Source organism: Salmo trutta, chromosome 22, assembly GCF_901001165.1.
Source record: "Salmo trutta chromosome 22, fSalTru1.1, whole genome shotgun sequence".
NCBI classification, from domain to species: Eukaryota; Metazoa; Chordata; class Actinopteri; order Salmoniformes; family Salmonidae; genus Salmo; species Salmo trutta.
In genome coordinates this window covers 19,952,154-19,975,709 of record NC_042978.1, presented here as the reverse complement: position 1 = coordinate 19,975,709, position 23,556 = coordinate 19,952,154, and the positions used below count along the sequence as shown (strand labels likewise).

The 23,556-nt window shown below is 45.2% G+C and overlaps 2 protein-coding genes across 8 annotated transcripts in view; one reads left to right on the top strand and one right to left on the bottom strand.

Annotated features, from left to right (window-relative positions):
• Positions 1-3,535, top strand: part of rfx2 (regulatory factor X, 2 (influences HLA class II expression)) — a 63,890-nt gene extending 60,355 nt beyond the window's left edge. For all 5 annotated transcript variants that reach the window (XM_029707133.1, XM_029707129.1, XM_029707131.1 and 2 more), the window contains 3 exons: positions 613-766; positions 968-1,004; positions 1,118-3,535. In XM_029707133.1, the coding sequence (XP_029562993.1) occupies positions 613-766; positions 968-1,004; positions 1,118-1,233 (307 nt within the window). In that variant the 3' untranslated portion in view covers positions 1,234-3,535. The remainder of the gene's footprint in view (positions 1-612; positions 767-967; positions 1,005-1,117) is intronic.
• Positions 3,536-3,838: 303 nt separating this feature from the next.
• LOC115158323 (F-BAR domain only protein 1) overlaps positions 3,839-23,556 on the bottom strand; it is a 42,365-nt gene continuing 22,647 nt past the window's right edge. For 2 of the 3 annotated variants that reach the window (XM_029707123.1, XM_029707124.1), the window contains 25 exons: positions 18,702-18,793; positions 16,829-16,903; positions 15,747-15,888; positions 15,451-15,603; positions 15,113-15,217; positions 14,089-14,187; positions 13,794-13,890; positions 13,574-13,691; positions 13,320-13,344; positions 12,732-12,792; positions 11,505-11,683; positions 11,206-11,230; positions 11,014-11,070; positions 10,325-10,376; positions 9,969-10,096; positions 8,795-9,799; positions 8,502-8,608; positions 8,113-8,227; positions 7,824-7,938; positions 7,562-7,717; positions 7,311-7,455; positions 6,955-7,151; positions 6,649-6,713; positions 4,374-4,541; positions 3,839-4,258 (listed from right to left, as the gene is read on the bottom strand). In XM_029707123.1, coding sequence (XP_029562983.1) covers positions 4,230-4,258; positions 4,374-4,541; positions 6,649-6,713; positions 6,955-7,151; positions 7,311-7,455; positions 7,562-7,717; positions 7,824-7,938; positions 8,113-8,227; positions 8,502-8,608; positions 8,795-9,799; positions 9,969-10,096; positions 10,325-10,376; positions 11,014-11,070; positions 11,206-11,230; positions 11,505-11,683; positions 12,732-12,792; positions 13,320-13,344; positions 13,574-13,691; positions 13,794-13,890; positions 14,089-14,187; positions 15,113-15,217; positions 15,451-15,603; positions 15,747-15,888; positions 16,829-16,903; positions 18,702-18,793 — 3,510 coding nt within the window. In that variant the 3' untranslated portion in view covers positions 3,839-4,229. The remainder of the gene's footprint in view (positions 4,259-4,373; positions 4,542-6,648; positions 6,714-6,954; positions 7,152-7,310; positions 7,456-7,561; positions 7,718-7,823; positions 7,939-8,112; positions 8,228-8,501; positions 8,609-8,794; positions 9,800-9,968; positions 10,097-10,324; positions 10,377-11,013; positions 11,071-11,205; positions 11,231-11,504; positions 11,684-12,731; positions 12,793-13,319; positions 13,345-13,573; positions 13,692-13,793; positions 13,891-14,088; positions 14,188-15,112; positions 15,218-15,450; positions 15,604-15,746; positions 15,889-16,828; positions 16,904-18,701; positions 18,794-23,556) is intronic. The other variant, XM_029707125.1, reaches the window with a different exon arrangement.

The following is a 23,556-nucleotide window of genomic DNA, read 5'->3' as shown; positions in this document are numbered from 1 at the left end:
TAGACACTGGGTTGAACATTGCACTCCAAAACACCTTGATAATTGGCTGATTTCATGATGTCTTGCACACGTTCAAGGCCCTCAGTACCAGAGGCAGCAAAGCAACCCCACAGCATATAGCCTCCCGATGTTTGATTGTAGAGAGGGTGTTATTCTCTTTGAATGCTGACAAGTGGGCAAAATTGGCAGTAGAAAGGAGCAGCAAGCTCAAAGATACAGAGTTTGTCTACAGTCATCTTGGCCAAAGACTGTGAAACCAAGTACTAGCCCCGTGCCAATCATTTTGTACATGCCAACTTAAGTTTACAAAAAATGAAATTGGTTCTGCAATGTTGACAATCCCAATAACAAGGTGTGGGGACAAAGATTAACTTATTTTAGAAATGGCAAATGATTTAAGAAAAGTGAAAGTGTGCCAATATATCTTTGTTCAACTATATATGTAGTAGAAATGTAAAATGTAGCTGCTTTTCACTAAGGTGTGGTAGTATTTGCAGGCTGATGAATGTGGTGGTTAGCTTTGTGTGGCAGGGGCACATTCAAGCTCAGTGGGGCTGTGTTAATGGAATCTCTCTGATGGCCCTCTTTCTCTCCCCCACTCCCTCCCCACAGCTCCATGGTAATCAGGGACCTGACCCTGCGTAGTGCTGCTAGTTTCGGCTCCTTCCACCTCATCAGGCTGCTCTACGATGAGTACATGTTCTACCTGGTGGAGCACCGCGTCGCCCAGGCAACCGGAGAGACGCCCATCGCTGTCATGGGAGAGGTGAGTGGGAGAGCTTTTATGTACCTGTTTCCTTGAGCGATTCTGTGGAACTCCTGCAAAATTCACTGAAATAATTATTCATATTTCATTGCACACCAGGTCAACGTTTTGGATTATGAGTAATATGGCCTGTTTGTTGACAGCATGTAAATCTGTATTAATCCATTACTAATCACATTTTCCCTCTATTCTGAAACACAGTTCAGTGACCTTAACTCGATGATGCTCATTGACAAAGGTATGTCTACTCCCGCTGGTTCCTAGTGTTGACTCGTTTTCCCTATCAGTCTCAATGTGGTATTAACCTAGACTTTACCTAGCTCTTGTTAACTGCTGTTTTTCCCATCTTAGACCCGTCCTTCTCAGATGACATGAGTGACATAGGCAGTGATGAGGGCCGAGGGCCCAACGAGCCGGCCGTGAAAAGAGAGAGGATCGAAATCAACCACTCGCTGCAGGAAATCTGAGACCCACTAGTCCAGGAGGCCTGCTGCCACCCTGGGCCTGTCAGCACACTGGGATTGGCTAGCCCAGCCCGCTACACATCCAGTGTGTTCAGTGTATATAGAGAAGAGTACTAGGCTCAGCCCCTACCCTATCACACCTCCTAGTTAGTGTAGTTAAAGGGGAGGGGATCTTTATCCCAGGGAAAACAATGTATGCTCACCAAGGGGGGCTGGTTTGGCTTGACAGGGGTATACAGTTCTAATTTCTCTCCGTTCACTTGTTCCCGTTTTGCAACTGTGATTCAGGATGACTTTGTGCAGTACCGATGTTGGATACGTGTAACTTTGAATGAGTGGTGTGTATCTTATCCTTTATTAGCTGTGTAATTCCAGTGCCTTAGATGATAACTCTTTAACCGCCACTACTACAGATGTCTATCTCCTCCCTCAGCTGTGCCTCTACCGCAGTATGAATGTATTGTTTCAGAACCTCAGACATTCTAAAGCACCTTTAAACCTGTAGGAGTATACTATACATGTTGCCTCTGTTGCTACTGGCAGCTCAACCCACATTGATGCAACCCACTGACGCAAAGGACTTGTCCCTCTCCCACCAGCGCGTCCCTCTCCCACCAGCGCGGCCACGCTTGGGTATGTCAGTAGACCCCTAGTCTCAGTTGATTGGAAGGCAGGGACCTCTTAACACCCTGGCCATATGAGATGATTAGTTACCTCATCCTTTTCTATGCTCTGTTCTGTTCTTATGAGGCAACTATAAAAGAGAGCCACTTACTGTTAATTCTACCAACTCCTTCTTACTCAAGTAACCTTCTCCGTGTATATATATCACTTTTCATCCATATGATAACGATTCTTTGATGCCATTTGGCAGAAACTCAATTTCAGGATGCACACAAGGCAAGTCTCATTGATCCATGACTGTAGAACTTCAGGGTGTTTCTAGATGTCACGCCCCAGTGTCTAGGACAAGCCAGTTGCCTCTTATGTTGAGACATTTAGATATGTTTTAAAGACTGAAAGGAGAGTGGTGGAATGTGTTCAGGAAACCACCAGATTGTACATATGATCTACCTTCTGGGTTAACTGGAGGTGTCTGGCATCCATTTTGTGGAGCTGTATGTCTTGCCCAAACTGGGCCAAGTCAAATTTCTTAAGGGATGTAAGATAGTATGTATTTAACAAAACGTGAAAGAGCGTTGGACCTCCGAAGCCAAAACCCTTAAAAGGAAACTCTAGTTGCATCTGTTCAGTTCAACTGATGCTGTTTGAGTTCAGACAGGCTCTCCCCTTACCGTTACTCAAATGGACTCATTCTATATTGATTGGAAGGAAATATTCAGAATCTCCCACTCCATGTTTATTCATTCATATTGCTTGATATATGAAAATGCTAACAGCTTTTGTGTCTGTTACTCTAAGATGTTATTATATAGCTGTACAATTGTACTGTAGGAGGGCTGATTTGTGCAAAACCAACAAACTTTAAAATATAACGATTTCTTAATATGATGTAAAAAAAAATCTGTTCATCAATGGCCTTTGGTATCGCTTGGTCTTTCCCCAATCATTTCTCTCCCCATACTGTACTGTTTGTGTTTTTTAAAGGGGATGTCCTCCTTGCTTTGATTATTTAGTGGCTGGGACTGAGGCAGACGTTTTGTCTTCTTTTGATAATTTGTCATCTGGTCAACACATCAATATTTCACAAACAACGTTGATATTTGGGGTGTAAATGCCCAAAAATCTATGAAACAGCAGTCACTTGCCCATATTGAGAGAATTTCTATTTATGAAAAAATATAGCTGATTTAGGGCTGGATTCAATCAGTTGCTCTGAAGATCAGCAATATAGTGTGATTGTAATGTTTCTGCATTCACGGTAAACGGTGCATATGTCTGCTCAACCGGAAATTACAACCAACATGGAGCGTTTTTCTAAACACTTTTGGTTGAGTTTCCCCTGTTCCCCCACAGACTTTGTAGTAGCTATAAGAATCCTGAGCTTGAGTTATTGAAGGCTCTTTGTAACCCGTGCCTGTCACAGTACTTTGCCTTTAAGTTTGTTGGAAAGTCATTTCTGTGTACTTTGTTCCTTGTAAATCTGTTTTGACTTGGCTGAGGATAATTTTTTTATTGAACTAGATCTGGTTCTTCTGTATTTTGAACCCTTATTTTTATGTATTTTTAAACCTGTTCTTGACTACACTTTACCTAGCCTGAGGGCAGACAAGTCTGTAACAAACTGCATAGTTCAACTGTATTTTGTACTGGTCAATGTGTAATAAATTGGTATTAAACCATCTGTTTGGCCAAGCTTTTATTTCTTAAATGTCAAATGAAACATCTTTTGGAAAAACAATAGCTTCACAAGCATTTGTGTCCTGGCAAATTAACTAACTACTCAATGATTAAGTGCTCTATAAAATGAGTATTGTGTGATTGCCTTTTAAATTTCAATGTTCCGCGTTAGCTGCATTCACGGTAACCGGTGCAGCTGTCGGCTCAATTGGAAATGACCTTTCTATCACAATCTGTAACCCTTTAGCGATACAGAGCCCTCAGTCTAGACACGCATTTTCTTCCAAAATATTCCATGGCAATTCTGTTTGACAAGTAGTATGTTTATTCATAAACAATTTCTCTTCAATAAAACCAACTTCTTACATCCAGTTTTCAAACTGCTGATAAAGGCACACAATGCAAACAGAACAGGATTCAGTACAAAGAGAAAAGGATTATGTGTACGACGCAGGGCTGAAAGATACAAAAATAAAGTCTAGGTCCCAAAATGAGTTTGGTCCTTAGCGGTCAGGACACCATACACGACAAGTTTGGGGGAAAAAGAGTGAGCATGATGTGTGGTCCCAACGTCAAAACCATCCTGGTCAGTCTGTTCTCTCCCTCTTGGGCGTCTAGGTCGGTATGGCCCAGAGGCCTAAAAGTGCAATGTGTACTCCAGGAACTCCCAACGGTGACCTGGGCTTTCCTACTTCTCCTCACAAGGTGCAGCCTGCCATGTACTTCCCTGCCAAGGAGACAAATGTGTGAAGTTCCTAAATGTTCATGTCATACTACCTTGTGAAACTCCAGGCCCCACATACTGTATCTTATTGGCCAGGCCTAGTAACATGTTACTCTACCTGTTGCAAATCTCTTCTTTACCAGGGACATGCGGTAACGGTTGCCCACCAGCTCCACGTCCATGCCCGAAAGGGAGGCACCCGATCCCACAAACTGGACTGCCAGGCTGGGGGGAGGGCCGCGAGGAACCTCTAGGCACTGCCAGCTAGCACACAGAGTGCCAGAGCCTGGAACAACCAACAAGTGACACATTCTTCAGTTCCCCTCCACTAACAGGAGCAAGTTAATCACACTGACTTGTGGCAATCGGACAGTACAATCTGCTATCGTCAGGTAGATTGGTGGCCAGACTGGCCACTGAAATGATTGCAATGAGTGCCTTCAGAAAGTATTCATACCCATTGACTTATGTTATAGCCTGAATTAAAAATGTATTCAATATTTCTCACCCATCTACAATGTGAAAACATGTTTTTAGAAATGGTAGCAAATTTATTGAAAATGCAATACCTAATTTACATAAGTATTCACACCACTTTGCTATGACACTCCAAATTGAGCTCAGGTGCATCCAATTTCCTTTGATCATCCTTGATGTTGTTATAACTCGATTTGAGTCCACCTGTGGTCAATTCAATTGTTTGGACATGATTTAGAAATACACGTGCCTATATAATGTCCTAAGTTGACAGTTTGTCAGAGCTGTCCGTAGATCGCCGATATATAATTGTGACAATTATAACAATTTCTAGAGTGTTGAGTGGTCTTGGAAACTTTCATCATTGGGAAATGGAACTACCCAGACTCTGTCTTGAGCTGCTGTCTGAACAAACTGAGCAACCGGACAAGAAGGACCTTGGTCAGGGAGGTGACCACTCAGACAGAACTAGAGTTCCTTGGCTGAGATGGGAGAACCTGCCAGAAGGACAACAGTCTCTACAGCACTTCACCAATCTGGGCTTTATGAGAGAGGCCAGAAGGAAGCCACTCCTGAGAAAAAGGCATGTGAAAGACTTCAAGCATAAAGCAAATGATTCTGTGGTCTGGTGAGAAAAAAATTGAACTTTGGCCTGAATGCAAAGCACCATGTCTGGAGAAAACCAGACTCATCACCCATCTAACACCATCCCTACCCTGAAGCATGGTGGTGGCAGCATGGGGATGCTTTTCAGCAGAAGGGACTGGAAGACTGGTAAGGAAAGAGGGAACAATGAATGGAGCCAAATGCAGGCAAATCCTTGACGAGTACCTGCTTCAAAGTGCAAACGACCTTAGACTGGGGGTGAAGATTTACTTTCCAACAGGACAATGAACCCAAGCATACAGCCAAAGCAACGCTGGAAAGGCTCCAGAACAAGAATGTGAAAGTCCTTGAGTGGCCCAGCCAAAGCCCAGACTTGAATCCCATTGAAAATATGTGGAAAGACGTGAAGGTTGCTGTTCCGCCACTCCCCATCTAATTTAGCAGAGCTTGAGAAAATCTGCAAGGAAGAATGGGAGAAAATCACCAAATCCAGATGTGCAAAGCTGATACAGACATACCCGATGCCGTCAGCTTCCACGGTAGACAGGACTTGCCACCCCAGTTAAAATATTTCAACTTTTGCAGTGGGCCGTTGTGTTGTTTTCTACCGGATGTTGATTTGCACCAGCTGTTGATTCTATGCTGAAATCACCATAGCAGCGCATACCGTTGGTCTTTCTTGCTTTCTTGTCCCGCTATGCTAACTGGCATGATGTTTTTTGGGTCCCTCGTCTAAATGCAGCATTATGTAAACGTGCTAAAATGTCTAAACATGTTTTCATTCTTTTTTTATTATGAGGTATTATGTGTAGATGGGTGAGGAAAAAATGTATGTAATACATTTAGAATTCAGGCTGTAACACAGCAAAGTGGAATAAATCAAGGGGTATAAATACTTTCTGAAGGCACTGTACCAAGGAGGGAGAAAAAGGTATTTGGATCGGATGACCAGTAAAGGAGTTATTGTAACCTTTCCGAGATTCTGATCACTGCCTATAAACTATGATGTCCAGGCTTTAATATTCCCCAAACTTCCCTCTATTTGTAAGGCCTATAAATAGCAGTGTTACCCATCTCCCACTCACGGGCTCAGCTTTCATATGCTAATCTTGATATTTAAGATTGATACCTTCAGAGGCTGCATATTAAAATAGCACTCAATGCAATTATGTTGTCAAAGACTAGACTTGTAAAAATGTACATTATACTGCATTTATATTTCCTTATCTATCATTTCTATAGCTAGAATATGACCGATATGTGGCCATTAAATGAGGTGGGTGTGGGTGTACTGTTGACAGGTCAGTAACCTTTGCTTTGGTTGGTGGGGGAGAGGTTGGGTAGCTTCCACAGTAGCCGTCGTTCCTTAGTATTCCTGTGAAGGCAGACAAAGGGTCAGTGAGGCCCACCCAGTCCACTATCCTCCCTCTCTCTCCCAGTCTAAAGTATCCACACCCTCTCCCTTGACCTTCTACCATCCGCCCATTCTCCTGTTCTCCCCATTTATTCACCCGCCATCTCTCTGCCTCCCTTCCATATCTCCTCCCACTCCCCACCCATTCATCCTTCCCTCTATCCTTTCATCCCTCCTTCCATTCCCACCTCCCCCTGCTCACCAGGATGCGGGGGGGTGGCACTGCAGGTCTGTGGCGGTGTGGTCGAGTGGTAGCAGCACCTGCACAGCAGTGAGCTGGGTGGAGGGGGCGGTGGCCGGGCAGCAGTGATAGTCCAGGGACACACGTGTCACTGTGCCACTCCGCTGGCACTCTGCTGACAACAGGAGGGGAGCACGACCAGGGTCCTGGGACGACACCTGAGAAGGGAGGGAAGGAAGGAATGAGAAAAGAAGAACAGAGTTGGGAGAGGCTGTTGATGTTAGGACAATGCTGTCATTTGGAAGACAGGAGAAAATGTGTATCTTGAAGAATACTTGAAAGGTCAGATGACAGAAGGTAAGAGAGTTCCACTGTACTTCATCAGTCACCTGGTACTTGAGTAGGGCCACGTTATAGTAGGAGGCCAGGGGGTTGAGCTCAGCCTCTCTCTGCAGGTAAAGGTTCAGTGCCTGCATGTTGAACCAGAAGTCCCTGGTGTCTGGGTCACTCTGAGAGGGGTCACTGTGGAGAATAACACACTCAGGAGAATGAGACATATCCTACCATTTCAGCAATATGTCTATATATCGTAACCCCACAACCAATCCCATAGCACATATTCATCTACCTGTAGAGCAGCTTCTGATTGGGCAGAAAGTGGTCAACCCGGGAGATGTTGACCAATCGAAAGCTGAGGACCGGGGCGTTTGGGTTAGCAGTGAAGATACAAGTTATTCCAGCAGGAAAAGACATGGTGAGATCTCCTGTGATCTTCACCAGACAGCTGGAGAAGAGAGAAGAGAAATGCGCACACGCTTCGCCTTCAGCAGGTCTGTGTATAAAAGGTAATAACATTGGATCTGGTGTACAGAGGGCTTATGTATACTGACCGGTTGTGCTGTCCACCTTTGAAGTAAGCGTTGATGTATTCTGTGATGGCTGCAGCCACAGGCCAGGACTCCTGGGTGCTCAGGGAGATTGGGCTCGGCCCGCGAGACAGATGCACTGTGGGGAAAATAGCCATGTCTAAGACACAAGTTCAAGGCGCAATGTCCTTATTCATAAGTGCTTTATGCTATTGGGTATCTTTCAAATATTGGTATAAAAATTGTTGTTTAGACTAACTGTGTAGGCGTGTGTGGTCTTTGTGCAGGTGTGAGAGGGGTGAGAGCTGCCCACCTCTAGCAGGGCTGGTGGCATGGGTCTGGGCCCCCCACTCACTAGGGCTGGAGGAAGAAGATGAGGTGAAGTCCGGGCTGGGGTCCGGCAGAGGAGATGAGCACACTGACCTGGACTGAGACAACAGGGATATATAAGGGTTACAGTGTGGAGAATGTCATCGTTCAGAACATACCCTCTTCACAGAACATTTTCTCTGCTCAGCTCAATCAGAAACATATTTTAGTTGTAACTTTTTTTTTCTACAGTCTTCATTCATGTTTGGAAGAATGAACAGGACTACTGTTCTAGCCTTGCTTGTCAGACTTATAGCTGGAAAAGCCACAGGTCTGTGAGGGAGACCAGACCTGAGCTGCTATAGTCAGGGTGATCTCCCTGAGGACACTCACTCTCTCACAGCCACTCAGTCTGCCTGAGGACCTCTTGGCTCTGGCTGGTCTGGGGGGGGCTGCCACCAGCAGCTCTGCACTGTGTTGTCTGAAGCTATGCTTTGAACCTGTAGAGGAAGGAGAGAGGGAAATGACCAATATTACAACCTGTAAAACAAGAGGAAGTTGTCTAAAAGACTGTGTGGCGTTTTGAATAGTGTGAAATATATTTGGGGAAATAAAAAAATACAATCCCAAAATATAGCTAGTGCATAGACATTTGAGCCCAGTAGCGTAGTGTGTAACATTTGTACCTTTGTGTGAGCCCATGTTGCAGGATTGCTGTGGAGCATTCAGGTCCAGACAGTTCTGGTCTTTGTCAGTAGAGAAGCACAGGTCCTCCTGTGGCCCAGAATGCAGTGTGAGAGGCAGGCCGCTCCTGCGTGGCTCGCTTTCACTGCATGACTCGCGTTGCTTCCTCCCTCCCTCATTGACCACTCCACCCAGGGCCAGAGACCCAGCCGAGGTCCCCTCACTGAAGGGGTTGTGGACAGAGTTCCAGTGGACCAGCTCCTTCTTCGGCTGGGATAAAGGGAGGGATTTGGCGTTGGGGGTCAGCCTACTACTGCTGACACTGTGGGTCAGGACCCCTGTCGCGGCAGCCAGGGCTGACTGGTGGGTGGGGCTGCCAATCATAGTGATGGCGAATGGGTCGTCAGGTGATTCTGGGGGCGGGACGCTACGGTCCCGTTTCCTGTCCATGTCCTTGCAAAATGAGGGGGTGGGGAGGGTTTTACTGTCACTGGAAAAGGGGTCGCTCCGTACCTCTATCCCCCTCCCGTCTCTGGAGGGGCGCGGAGGTGGGGGGGCCCAGGCGTCAGGGGGGGGCAGCCTCTCCTGGGTGACGACGGTCCTCTCAAAGGCAGCCAGGAAGGGGTCTTCAGGAGGGATGTGTTTACAGCTCCACAGAGCCGGGTCCAGCTCTGGAGGGACCAGGGACTGGGAGAAGACCGGGAAACGGAGGGCTGAGAGGTCCATGTCTGGAGGGGGGTGGGGGGACCGTAGAGCAGCTGCCCAGATACTGGCTGGGTCGTCCTGGGGGGAGTGGGGGCTGCGTCCTGAGGAGGGGTCTCTAAAGGCAGTAAGGAAGGGGTCTGCTGGCCTGCCCAGTCCTGCTGGTTCTTTACTCTGACCTACCGATGGCCACGCTGCCCAACCAGCTGTCTCAGGGGAGGGGCCCAGGGGCTGATGGGAAGGTGAGTCCAGCCCAGAGTCCTCTACATTCTCAGGAGAGGAGGAGTCAGTGGAGAAGGCAGCATCTGGAGAGAACAAGGGCAGACAATCATTCTACCTAAAACAGTATGTATCATACATGCATACATAGGAACAGGTGTTTTACTGACTATGTGATGGGGAAAAACTTCTGTCCCTAATTTTCATCAATAATATATCATATTATTAGTATATTATCATATTAACCATATTTACATTCAGATGCACCAAAGACACTCTCTGCTCTCGGTAGCTGATCTCTACCAGCAAAGCTTTTGGACTTAAAGGCCGACTCCAGAGGAGGTCCAAAGAGACTGTCTGAGCCTGACGCAGTAGAACTCAACCTAGAGGGTGGGTGAGCGAGAAGGAATGAGAGAAGGAGATTATGCATCACCAGGAGCCAATAAAAGCATAGCCAGAGATAATGTCAGGATTTGACAGAGTGATGCAGCACTATCATCAGATCTCGGGCTGGCTTCCTCTCCCACAGCATCTCTCCATCTCCCTGCTGCTCACAGCTACAGCCATGCACGTCAGAGAGGAGAGGAGAGACGAGACTGACTTTCACTCACCTGCTGTGATCCGGACTGGAGATGGAATTGCGTAGGCCGTCCTGCTCTCCCTCTGCAAAGTGTAAAAACACACACACACACACACACACACACACACACACACACTTAGTGAAGTTTAATTCGTGACTGCTCCCCAATCAGTCCCAATCAGAGGGAGATGTGATTAACTGGAGTGCTTATGGAGGGCAGAGCCATAAGGGAATGCCCATTATCTTCCATAATGATACATACCAGCCATTAGACCAGTTCTCTAAGCAGCATCAGCCTTTATGCTTCTGTTTTAATCAAGGCACTCATCGTTAATCATGTCTGCTCATTTCCCCTGCTTTATTCCATCTCCTCCGCAAATAGCCTCCTACTGTAGCATCACAGGCTGCTATTCCCCCACTAATAAACCATGTTCCAGACAGACCGAAGTGGGACAAATAGACAGCGTCTTTCAGCCAAGGTCAGCCACCTCTAGGATTTATTACTAGACGGATACGCACTGCTAAGCCTCGCCAGAAGCAATACAGTAAATCACATTCACAGCATCACTTCAGACTGGTAGTAATAGTATCCTTGTGCATGAATACCATATGAAATGGATGTTTATGACCTTTCAACAGTGATAGAATACATTGTGGTGAACTGATAAAGTACTGATGCTGCAAAACCAGTGGTGTGGAGAGAGTGCTAACTCCACTTACCCCTGTGGGGGGCGCCCTCTCCCTCCCCCTTTGAACGGCCTGTAGTACTGCTGTTTCCTGTGGACAGGACAAGGATTCAGAGAACACACTCGCGCGCCCACATATACACACAAATGTGTGCGTACAACACAGACAGAGACAGACAGAAATCCAACTTTTTTTTAACCAGAAGCTGAGTTTAATGGAACTTACTGGAACGATGACGTTTCACTGACACCTGGAACAGAAGGAGAGCCGAGTCGTTAATTACACTGTCTGGAAGCATCGAAACAATTAAGCATGCTTCTATCCTGCTGTTTTTACAACAACATGGAGAGATAATTACCAGGAAAAACCAACACGGCATAATACACAGATAAGCATTTCTGAGCTTATCTTTTTCATCAGACGTCTGATACCGCCACATGAAAATGAGTGACACATTTCACCCCATCCATGCCTCCCCTTTGGTCCTGTACTCCCTCCTTCCCCCTTCTCTTTTCCCATTGTACCCCTCTGTTGGGGGGCAGTGTGAGTGCCCCCACGGTGGCCTTCAGCTCCATCTCTGTAGCAGCAGAGTTGCTGCTGCTGCCCACCGGACGGATCTGAATGTGGAACTTCTTGGGCTCCTCGTCGTCAAAGTCAGAGTCGCTGGAGTAGAAGTCGTTCTCCTTGTCCTCCGTGGAGCAGCGTACGGACAGAGAGCTGGGTTAAGGAGCAGTGACCTGAGATAGAGGCTTGAATGGAGGGAAGATGGCCTAATGCTGCCTAGGACAACTTCAGGAGTGTCAAGGTGTCCATTGTCCTGTATTATACAGATACCTCATCTATGAGTTTAGAAAGCAGTGGAAAATCTTCCTGTAGGCTTGCTTGAGCTTTATGGCAAAAATGTTTTCACTCAGGCATTTTGTTGAGGATAATCCTATATGGCTTTATTAATACCCTCTGGGGCCAGAGAATGAATCCATGTAGACTAGAGAGTATAGGACTGCTGTGACAAACACAGAGCGCGCCAGAGGTGACAGAGTATAAAACAGCCAACCGAAACATCCTGCAGCTCCATCTGACCTTATCTCCTTCCTGTTATTACATGCTGATCTGCACGCACGTGTGTTAGTGTCGGTTTGCTCGCAGGCATGTGCTGTGAGTGAGTGCCTGAGAGAGAGACAGATCTCGTGTCAGTATATTTGCCATTACATAAAATACCTAACGAGTGTAACAACTGAGCTGAGGAGAGTGACAGAATGACAACAACAGAGGGAGGTAGCCTGCTATCATGGCCCCCATTGGCCCTGCCTCATAATGGACTGGAGTTGGAATAAGGACAGAGAGAGCATTTAAATGTCCCTTAGGGAAACGGGGATACCTAGTAACTGAATGCATTAAAAGGAAATGTGTCTTCCGCATTTAACCCATCCCCTCTGAATCAGAGAGGTGGGGGGGCAGTGGGTTAACTGGGGCAGTTAAGGGGCAGAACAACAGCTCGGGGAGTCGATCCAGCAACCTTTCGGTTACTGGCCCAACGCTCCTACCCACCAGCGAGAACTAGCTAATGTTCTATTCATCTAATAGGAGACGTCTAGAGTGCTTTATGAAGATATAACACTCTCTTACACAGTGGCAGGAAGCCTTGTTTTCAATATGAAGATAAAGAGGTCTGTCAAAGGCAAATATTACAACAATATAGCAGAGAGAGAGCCTCTCATCTGATAGTGAGTGTCACTGCCTGGAAAGGATATCATTCTGATTGACGTCGGCTCGGATGACAAACCCCTCCTCATCCACGTCCAGGGGAGAGTTCTGTGTGCAGAACGGAGAATACCCAGCCATGTCAGACACAAACATAAAGACTTTATCCTAGTGTTTGATATGCTTAATAACAAACCTCAACCCGGACCACTGATGTTATCATCAGAAGTGTTATTTCACTTCAGGGGCAGTGTGTGAAGACTACGACCTGGGTAAGAGGTGGTGCGACCCCCCCCCCCCCCCATGTGACACTTGTCTGTTAAAACAGTCCTGGCAGCCCACTGATCTCGACCCAACCTCAAAAGCCCCTTCTCAGAAGGATAAAAATAGGCAAGGTAACCCAACACTGCCAGACACGTCATTGTCACACACATGATTACTCCCCCTTGCTCATACACACGCACAAATGCACACGGTGACACACACACACACGTCCATCCGTCTGTCAGGAAGTTGGCAGGGGGCAACGTGATGTGCTGTTTAAACCACCACAGATGTACAACTGATAATGGAAGAACTGACATTCACTTGATGGTTTTCGTGCCACTGTGTACAAGTGTGAATTAGCATACACTCACTGGTGTCTCCGTCACAGCCGAATCCCTGCAAAAAGCAACACATAGGTGAATGTAAGTGACAAGATAATATCCCAGATGAAGCTGACAAAAGAAAGTGAGGGGAATTGGGATTTATCATCCGTGTGTGTGTGTGTGTGTGTGTGTGTGTGTGTGTGTGTGTGTGTGTGTGTGTGTGTGTGTGTGTGTGTGTGTGTGTGTGTGTGTGTGTGTGTGTGTGTGTGTGTATGTGTGTGTGTGTGTGTGTGTGTGCTCACGTTGAGTCTGGCTCTTTGTCCCTCTTGCCCAGTCCAGGAATCCTGAAGGCTTTTCCTCGACTCTTCTTACTCCCCTCAGGTACTGAAGCTGTCATGTACTCCTCAAACCCCACCAGGGCTGCCACACAGGGATATACCACAGTGAGGACAAATGGGACACACGCTCACGCGTACACACGCTGGAATCAAACCATCCGTTTATGGTGTTTGTGTGGTGTACCTGGTCTGTCCTTCCCTGTGCCCTTCTGCTCTGCAAACCTCTGGATGAGGTTATCTATGCCGATGTTCTCCACGTTCTGTTTGAACTCCTCATGGACCTGAACAGTGGAGAGAGGGGCTTCTTACAGTCAGACAAGAGCAGCTCAAGAGAGAAAAAGCATGCCTGAGAGAGAGGGCTTTGGAGTGTGTGTGTTGTGGATGTGAAGTTTGACTATAGCAGGACAACCCCTCAGAGAGGGCAGTTAAATCCCTCCAGCCAGACTGTGGCCTCCTGGGTCAGTGTCTGGGTGACCTACCTGTCCCACCTGGACGTGGGTGTCCTCTATGGAGTGAGAGTATCCCTTGATAAGCTGTTTCATCTGCCTCAGGTGGGCCTCCTCAATGTCCTGGAACTTCTGTACACAGGATGGGAACACAACAGTGTTCAGACACAAAGATGGGTCCTAATTACAGCAAACTACCCCAAAGCACACCAAAACGCTACTCAAAATACCCACAAACCACCACAAAATGCCATTAAGTAGTAAGAACTGAAACCCAAAGAACCCCAAGACACAAAATCCAAAAGGCACTTATCAGCCATGGTAACTTTAAAAGAACAGAACCAGGCGCAAACCATAATAGTTCCCATCCCAGATAATAACCAGGTGCTAATCACAACACAGCATGTGGGCTAGAGTAATGGCTTGAAAGAACAGGTCATTTCCCCCATCATGTTCTGGGCTGAAGCCACACTGAGCTCTCTCTACCCCACACATAATTAGGGACAGATCTCCCATTGTAGCTATTAACAGGTAATTGGTCACCAGGATTCCAGTCATCATTTCATACCCAAATATAGCAACGCTCATCGGGTTTGTTAAGGGTTTCCTTGGAAACTGCAGGTAGCCATGGAGATGTGTTCATTGTGAATAAAAGGGGTTTATGTTAACTTGAGGGAACCCCAGGATTGGGCCACAGTGATATAACATGTCTGGTTCCTCCAGGGAGTCCGTCTAACCTGCCCCAGGACCAGTGGACTGACTGGTCCTGGTCTGGTTCCTGGTCTGGTTCCTCCAGGGAGTCTGTCTAACCTGCCCCAGGACCAGTGGACTGACTGGTCCTGGTCTGGTTCCTGGTCTGGTTCCTCCAGGGAGTCCGTCTAACCTGCCCCAGGACCAGTGGACTGACTGGTCCTGGTCTGGTTCCTGGTCTGGTTCCTCCAGGGAGTCCGTCTAACCTGCCCCAGGACCAGTGGACTGACTGGTCCTGGTCTGGTTCCTGGTCTGGTTCCTCCAGGGAGTCTGTCTAACCTGCCCCAGGACCAGTGGACTGACTGACCTGAGCTGATTCACTCATCTTCTGCTCGAAGTCTCCTCCCACGCGGTTATACTTCTCTATACACACAGCAAACAACTCGCCGGCTTTCTTAGACTTCAGCTCCGCCTAGTGAGAGGAGAGAGGATGATTATAGACTTCATCCAGTCATTACTGGAACCTTTATTTATCCTGGTGAGAACAAATGATCTATTATAATAGTAACCTTGTTTGACTCCCTACCATTAGTAGTCAGTAAACTTCCAGCAACCATTCATTTATAAACAGTAGGCACCCTGTGGTCATGTAACAGTTAAGACAACTCTACTGTAGTTATACAGAATGACGCCTAGTGGACAGACCTTCTCCAGTTCTTTCTGGGGGGCTCCCTCTTTCCTCAGTCTGTCCAGCTCAATACACTTGGAGTGGTATCCCTCCCTGGACTTCTGGAGATGACCATTCTGGACCTGAACCGCCTGAACAGCCTCCAGGGTCCCCACCTGTTCCTCCTTGGTCTGTGAGAAACACACCATGCACATATTCTTAAACGATTGTAGATTGGCTGTTATAGATTAGAATATAGTGAGTGATTCATGGGAGGACAGAGGTGGTATCATCATGGAAACATATGGTGAGAAGAGGGGCTTCCTCATGTTACCTTGCGGTGAACTTTGACCTGCTCGTCACCATATTTGTTGATGTCCCGGATGAGGTCGTTCATCTTGCGCATCAGCTCAAGGTGGCAGAGAGCCAGCTTGTCTGATGACACCCGGAACACGTCCCACATAGGGGCAAACGTCCTGAGGGCCACACAGCAGTATGTCACCTACGGTATAAAGTCCTAACGACAACTTAGTTTTTTAAATCTAATAATAACATAAACTGAGTTTACAAAACATTAGGAACACCTTCCTAATATTGAGTTCCACCCCCTTTTGCCCTTAGAACAGCGTCAATTAGCCGGGGCATTGACTCTACAAAGTGTCGAAAGCGTTTCACAGATATGCTGGCCCATGCTGCTTCTAATGCTTCCCACTGTTGTGTCCAGAAGGCTGGATGTCCTTTGAGTGGTGGACCACTCTTGATACACACAGGAAACTGTTGAGCGTGAACAACCCAGCAGCTTGCAGTTATCAAAACACTCAGACCAGAGCGCCTGGCACCTACTACCATACCCTGTTCAAAGGCACTTAAATCTTCTGTCTTGCCCATTCACCCTCTGAATGGCACACACACACAATCCATGTCTCAAAGCTTAAAATTCCTTCTTTAACCTGTCTCATCCCCTTCATCTACACTGAATTGAAGTGGATTTAACAAGTGACATCAACAAGGGATCATAGCTTTCACCTGGATTCACCTGGTCAGTTTGTCATGAAAAGAGCAGGTGTTCCTAATGTTTTGTATAGTCAGTATACATTTACAGAGGTGACTTTATATATTTTGTTTGAATGGTAATATGATATTAAAGTCCATCTTCATGGTGCATTTCTAGAGTTAAACAAACCAAAGCATCCCAAAACAACACACACAGGAAGTGAAGAAGGCAGAGATTTCTGGGATGATGGAGTAGATCACATCCCTGACCTATGACCCAGTAATCATGGACTCTAATCATGCAGACAAACTACTGTACATCCTCTAGGCACCCTGCCAATATAAAACAGTTGATTTCATTATGATAAGAATACTGCTCTCTAAACTGAGATGTTGATGACAATAGTTATCTAATATACTCACCCTAGTGGGCTTCCATTGCTTGCCATCTTGGCCATTTTGCTCATGGACTTGGAGTAGGTTTCCTCGATGGCAGCCCTGAGAACCCACAGACAGATAAGAGTAATTCCCTATCATATATGCATAGTCACTAACTATACATTAATGTACATACTACCTCAATTGGGCCGACCAACCAGTGCTCCCGCACAGTGGCTAAACGGGCTATCTGCATTGTGTCCCACCCACCACCCGCCAACCCCTCTTTTAGCTACTGCTACTCTCTGTTCATCATATATGCATAGTCACTTTAACCATATCTACATACTACCTCAATCAGTCTGTATGTAGCCTCTCTACTGCTACTCTCTGTTCATCATATATGCATAGTCACTTTAACCATATCTACATGTACATACTACCTCAATCAGCCTGACTAACCGGTGTCTGTATGTAGCCTCGCTACTTTTATAGCCTCGCTACTTTTATAGCCTCGCTACTGTTATTTTTCACTGTTGTTTTTATTTCTTTACCAACCTATTGTTCACCTAACACCTTTTTTTGCACTATTGGTTAGAGCCTGTCAGTAAGCATTTCACTGTAAGGTCTACACCTGTTGTATTCGGCGCACGTGACAAATAAACTTTGATTTGATTTCTTAATAGCATAATAGATCATATTATTATGTACAGAGAATAATAAAGAGCAAACATAGGGTATAAACAGCCAGGCAAAGGGAAATAAATATTTAGCTTCCGTACTGTGCAGATGTTGCCCATCTGAATAATAAATGGTCTGATTTCGCAGGAGGAACATAACATTTTAATAACCATCTGTCATCCGGCGAAAAAGAAAAAAAAGTTGATCAGTATATTCTGGGGGGGGGGCCAACCCCCTCCCATCTCAACGAGGAGAGAGCAAAGAAATAAACAAACAAATCGCTGCAGTTTCACAAGCCTCCGGCAACAGAGAAATCCTTTTTAAATGATATGGAGAAGTAGTAGACCCTGAAGATGGGTAGCTAGGCCTACAGAAAATGTGAATATCTGACATTTCTAATCAACCACTCCTAGAATGTCCTTTTAGATAGATCGAACTTCCCCATCCAGATTGCGAGAGATTGCTTTAGAAGCCCAGAGAGAAGAGCTGAGTGTGGGAAATCCATCAGCTCAATGGGTTACTCCGTCTGTCCTGAGGGAAACAGCTTTTCTACAACGTCTCATTTCATTTCCTGACTGCCACTTTGTTGCCTCCACATTTCCTCCCGCCTGTGGGGAATGTGCAGTGGTTCGGATCTTATGAATAAAAGTCAAGATTATGACATTGGTCTGACAGTGCAGGTTGTTATATCACCCTGTAAGAAAAGCCCTGTAATGTGTCTTCAACTTCCAGCTAATTGACTCATTAAGAGATTGAATAAATACAGAGGTTTGCAGGGAAAACAACCCAGGAGGTGGATTACTCAGACTGAGCATTTTACCTGAGCTGAGTGCCCAGATAACATGCAAAACACAGCTACTGCAAATGTGTGTGTGGTAAGACAGGCAGCTCCTTGTCTTGTGGGCTGTGTCTTGTCTTGTGGGCTGTGTCTTGTCTTGTGTGAGAGTGTGTGTGTCTTTTAACACTCCTGTGTGCTGGTCTAGAGGGCAGGGTGGCAGGGGAGAGGAGCGGCTCCATCAAAGACGTCACAATGAAAGAAAACGGCAAGGCCCTGTATCCTGTATTGGAATCAGTCTTTTTAAAGGCAATCTTCAAAACCTTAATGAACATTTAGAAAACTAACTTTTTCAAATGGATTGATGAGTTGAAATAAAAAACGGATTGAGAAACATCTCACTCCTCCCCCTATATCCCATCACTACCCCTCCCACACGTTCCAGCCCAAATAACACCTCACCTCTCGCGGACAAACTCTGCCAGCTCCTTGGTCGCAATCTGGCCATGCTTCATGTTGTGGTACAGCAAGTCAAAACCTGCATTCTTGTCCCCCTGCAAAAACACAAAGTCCTTGGGTGAGCCACAGAATAATATTGTACTGTATCTCTATGGGGTGAGCTTTATAGATTCTTCCATATGAGAGATGTGATTATTATACATTTCTGTTCATATACAATTCTATCAACACTTCTCTCTGTTACTTATTCCTTGAGGACCTTGGTGCATAGTAACATGAATTGTTAAGGTAAAAAGGAGGTGAAAGATGAACACAAACAAAACTAATACGGTTTTCTTTCATCATGGTCCTAATATTGTGGATGTGGACGCTTCTCTTGTTGTTAAGCAACCAGAACCAAGCTTGACATATGGTTGGAGAAAACAGAAATGTCTATCTGTCCACCAGAAGCATGCCTGGGAGGTGATGACACAAACACAAGTCATCTTGTATTCTTCCATGACCTTTAGTACTGTGGACGTATTCTTGTTTCTCTCGTTGGAGGGGAACCACAAGCAATCATGACACTGGTTTAAGGAAACAAAAATCGATGTATTCTTCCTCCAGCTTTCAGAGGAAGGCAGACATGATAAGCTGAGTGCTTTTCAAAAATGCTATTTTCTTCCAAGCTGAAGAAGTCTTCCCACAGAGTCCATGCACATTTTAGATGTATTGTGCTACAATAGAATACATCTGAATTTGCATAGACCCAAAGGCTTTCCTCCTTTTGTCCTGCACCTTACCAGCCTTGTGCAGATGTCTTTATTTTCTACAAGACTGGCATAAGGAAGCCATTGCCACACATGGAAAGAAAATCAGGAGCTGTGCTTGTTTCAAAGACGGGATTCCATCCCTACATACAACACTAACAAAGTTATCACGTAACAGGTGTGTTAGGCTAACTGAGGCAGAATTAAAAATAGCCCATACCTTGAAGCACCTACTTTGATGTCAACAGTGGATCTGTTGTGGAGGCTGTCCAGACAGGCAAGCAGCTGCTCCTCAACACTATAAATACCCTGCTAGAGGGACACACACTTTTTCCAAGTAGCAGGGGAATGCCTGGAATGCCAAGGGTCCGGGATAGAGGCTAAGAGCAGGCCAACGCCACAACCACCCAAAGTCACAGACACCAAACACAGTCATTGCTTTGAGACATCTGTCTACAGACAGGAAAGTGGTGGTGGGATGGAGGCCTCAGTAGGGATCAGAGGATTTGGGTTCAAACCCATTTGATTATTTAACAACAGTACACTAGGTAATACAGAGACTTTAATTCACATGTGATTCTCCAAAACCTTTCCTTCTCTATTGAAGGGCAGTTATGCCGTATTCTTTGTCTCCATCTCCCATCTGCACCAGTCTTTGTGTAACCCAAGCCAGAGAAAGGTGAGCTTCCACGCTCTGTCCTGAACACAAAGCAGGTATATAGTTCCCTTAACTACGCTAAAATGTACATGTCTCTGACCAGGTGTAGCATTGCCTTTGTGAATGCAATAATTACAAATCATTTGTAGGCTGCAAATTGACTGCAAGAAGCCCAAAGAGATAATATTTAATTGAAAGATAATCATTTCAAAACTTGCTTACATTTGTATATGATTACATACACTACATGCATGTGGACACCCCTTCAAATTAGTGGATTTGGCTATTTCAGCCACACCCGTTGCTGACAGGTGTATAAAATCGAGCACACAACCGTGCAATCTCCTTAGACAAACATTTGCAGTAAAATGTCCTTACTGAAGAGCTCAGTGACTTTCAATGTTTTAAACTGCCTCTGGAAGCAACGTCAGCACAATAACTGTTTGTGGGACCTTCATGAAATGGGTTTCCATGCCCCGAGCAGCCGCAAACAAGCCTAACATCACCATACGCAATGCCAAGTATTGGCTGGAGTGGTGTAAAGCTTGTCGCCATTGGACTCTGGAGCAGTGGAAACGCGTTCTCTGCAGTGATGAATCACACTTCACCATCAGGCAGTCCGACGGACGAATCTGGGTTTAGCGGATGCCAGGAGAACGCTACCTGCCCGAATGCATAGTGCCAACTGTAAAGTTTGGTGGAGGAGGAATAATGGTCTGGGGCTGTTTTTCATGGTTCGGGCTAAGCCCCTTAGTTCCAGTGAAGGGAAATTGTAACGCAACAACATACAATGACATTCTAGACGATTCTGCTTCCAACACTGTGGCAACAGTTTGGGGAAGGCCCTTTCCTGTTTCAGCATGACAATGCCCCCGTGTACAAAGCGAGGTCCATACAAAAATGGTTTGTCGAGATCGGTGTGGAAGAACCTAACTTGCCTGCACAGAGCCCTGACCTCAACCCAAACACCTTTGGGACGAATTGGAACGCCGACTGCAAGCCAGGACTAATTGCCCAACCTCACTAATGCTCTTGTGGCTGAATGGAAGCAGGTCCCCACAGCAATGTTCCAACATCTAGTGGAAAGCCTTCCCAGAAGAGTGGAGGCTTTTATAGCAGCAAAAGGGGGTACCAACTCCATATTAATGCCAATGATTTTGGAATTAGATGTTTGACGAGCAGGCTACTTTTGCCACGTAGTATATCTCTATATTATGCGTGGGAATACTTTGGAACAGATTTCCTAAATTATAATCACTTGGAGCTGATTTGCTGGTGTTTTTACAGTCTTTTATGTCCAACAATTAGAAAACTTCTGGAGACAAATAAAATCACCCACGGGCCAAATTTTTCCCATGGGCCACCAGTTGGGGAACCCTGATCTAAAACATACAGCATCTAAAACTTACAGTAGCCTACAGTATATTCAAATAAGGCATAGGCGATCATTGAAACATATTTGCAAATAGTCAAATTAGACCCACCAGGTCCCAAGCAGTCTTCCATTCAATTAATGTAACGATGAGTGACAGGGGATTTTCAGAAGAGGAACCCCAAACAAACAATAGGCCAACATAAAGCTACTGCTGTTCAGTCTGTTTAACTGCCAAATAAATCATTTATCTGTGAAAGGAGCTTAAGTCCCACACCAACTCAGTAATAACACCCAGACTTATTTCACAGAAACAAAATAGCCTAATCTAAAAAGGTTAGGCCTAATTCTCATTTGACTCTCAACTGAGACAAACGATTATCGACACATTTGTGCTTTAGAAATGAGTATGAAAGTAATCCCAGTGGATTTTCTTATCAGTTAATGAAACCAGGGGTACATTTAATATGGTGGCTTTATGAACAACTCTTATTATGCCTTTGTATTTCCAGAATAGATAAATAATTGCTAGCTAATTAGAAGTTGACCTCCCAGAGGGCTGGGAGATTTTTGGGGGGTTATCATTCCCGCCATGGCTCATTGTCCCAGCAACAGAGTTCCCCTGCTAACAGACACAGTGGGACAGAAGTAGGACAGCTCTTTCATTTATGTGACAGACAGGTGTGTGTGTGTGTAGTAATAATAATACATTTTTTGGGGAGGGCTTATATTTGTCCTGTTACAAAGTGTGTAATGGAAATGTGTGTCTTCATATCCCAACTCCCCCTTAGACACCCGCAGGGAGTGGGGTCACAGCCACGGTCACTATTGTACAGCGCCCCTGGAGCAATTAGGGTTAAATGCCTTGCTCAAGGGCACATAGGCAGATCTTGTTTTTCACCGTGTGTGTGTGTCAGACCTGGAACAACTATAGTTTTAACTATGCTTTGTGGAAAGTAATAATTTTTCCCGGGGGAACAAAGTTACTTTGGAGGGGACTACAACTACTTTACAAAAAAGTACTACTTTTTAAAACTATTTTAATAAAGATCTCAGAAAGTGATGACTTTTTAAAAACTATTTTATTACAGATCTGAGAAAACAACTACTTAAAAAAAATATTTTTGAATACAGATCTCAGGAAGTGATTACTTTTCTGAAACTATTGGATTGGCTGCCTTCAACTAATGACAGGGCTGTATCAGGGCTGTAACTGCATGTTGAAGATAGAATGAATAGAACAGACACATAACCTCCTGTACTATTCCAATCTGACAGTCATATTTGATCTACACAATACATTTATATTTGAACATCTTGTAAATGTCCATTGCCCCAAGTAATCAAGTAGATAATCAAGTCAAACCAATTAACCAATGATATTTTGTACAGATAGGTATAAATAAGTTGTGATGCTCATCTACAAGCCACTGAAAAGGTTGAAAGCTGCAATTAATTTTATGACACCTGAAAATACTGCAGAGTATTTCAAAGCCATTTGCAAACAGCAAGTTGGATGCTTAGCAAAAACAACTTCTTTACCTTTTTGTCCATCTAAAGGAATAGTTTACTTTAGTCCATCATGTTCCACCTACCTTGGCTGTAGTTGATTCAAGAAGGCAGTTTTGAGGTATTTAGCTTCCTTAAAGCTGCAGTATGTAACTCACATTCAAATTCACATTGAAGTGTGTGTTATAGATCTGTCATTCTCATTGAAAGTAAGTCTAAGAAGCTGTACATCTGTTCTATGGGCACCATTTCTATGCTTCCCATTCTTAAGTTTCATTTTTGCATCTTTTACTTTCAGTTTTGTACACCAGCTTCAAACAGCTGAAAACACAATATTTTTGGTTATGGACAAGATATTTCACGGCGGTTTAGATGGTACAATGATTCTCTACACCAGGGGTACTCAACTCTTGCCCTACGAGGTCCGGAGCCTGCTGGTTTTCTGTTCTACCTGATAATTAATTGCACACACCTGGTGTCCCAGTTCTAAATCAATCCCTGATTAGAGAGGAACAATGAAGAAATGCAGTGGAACTGGCTTCGAGGTCCAGAGTTGAGTTGGAGGGCTCT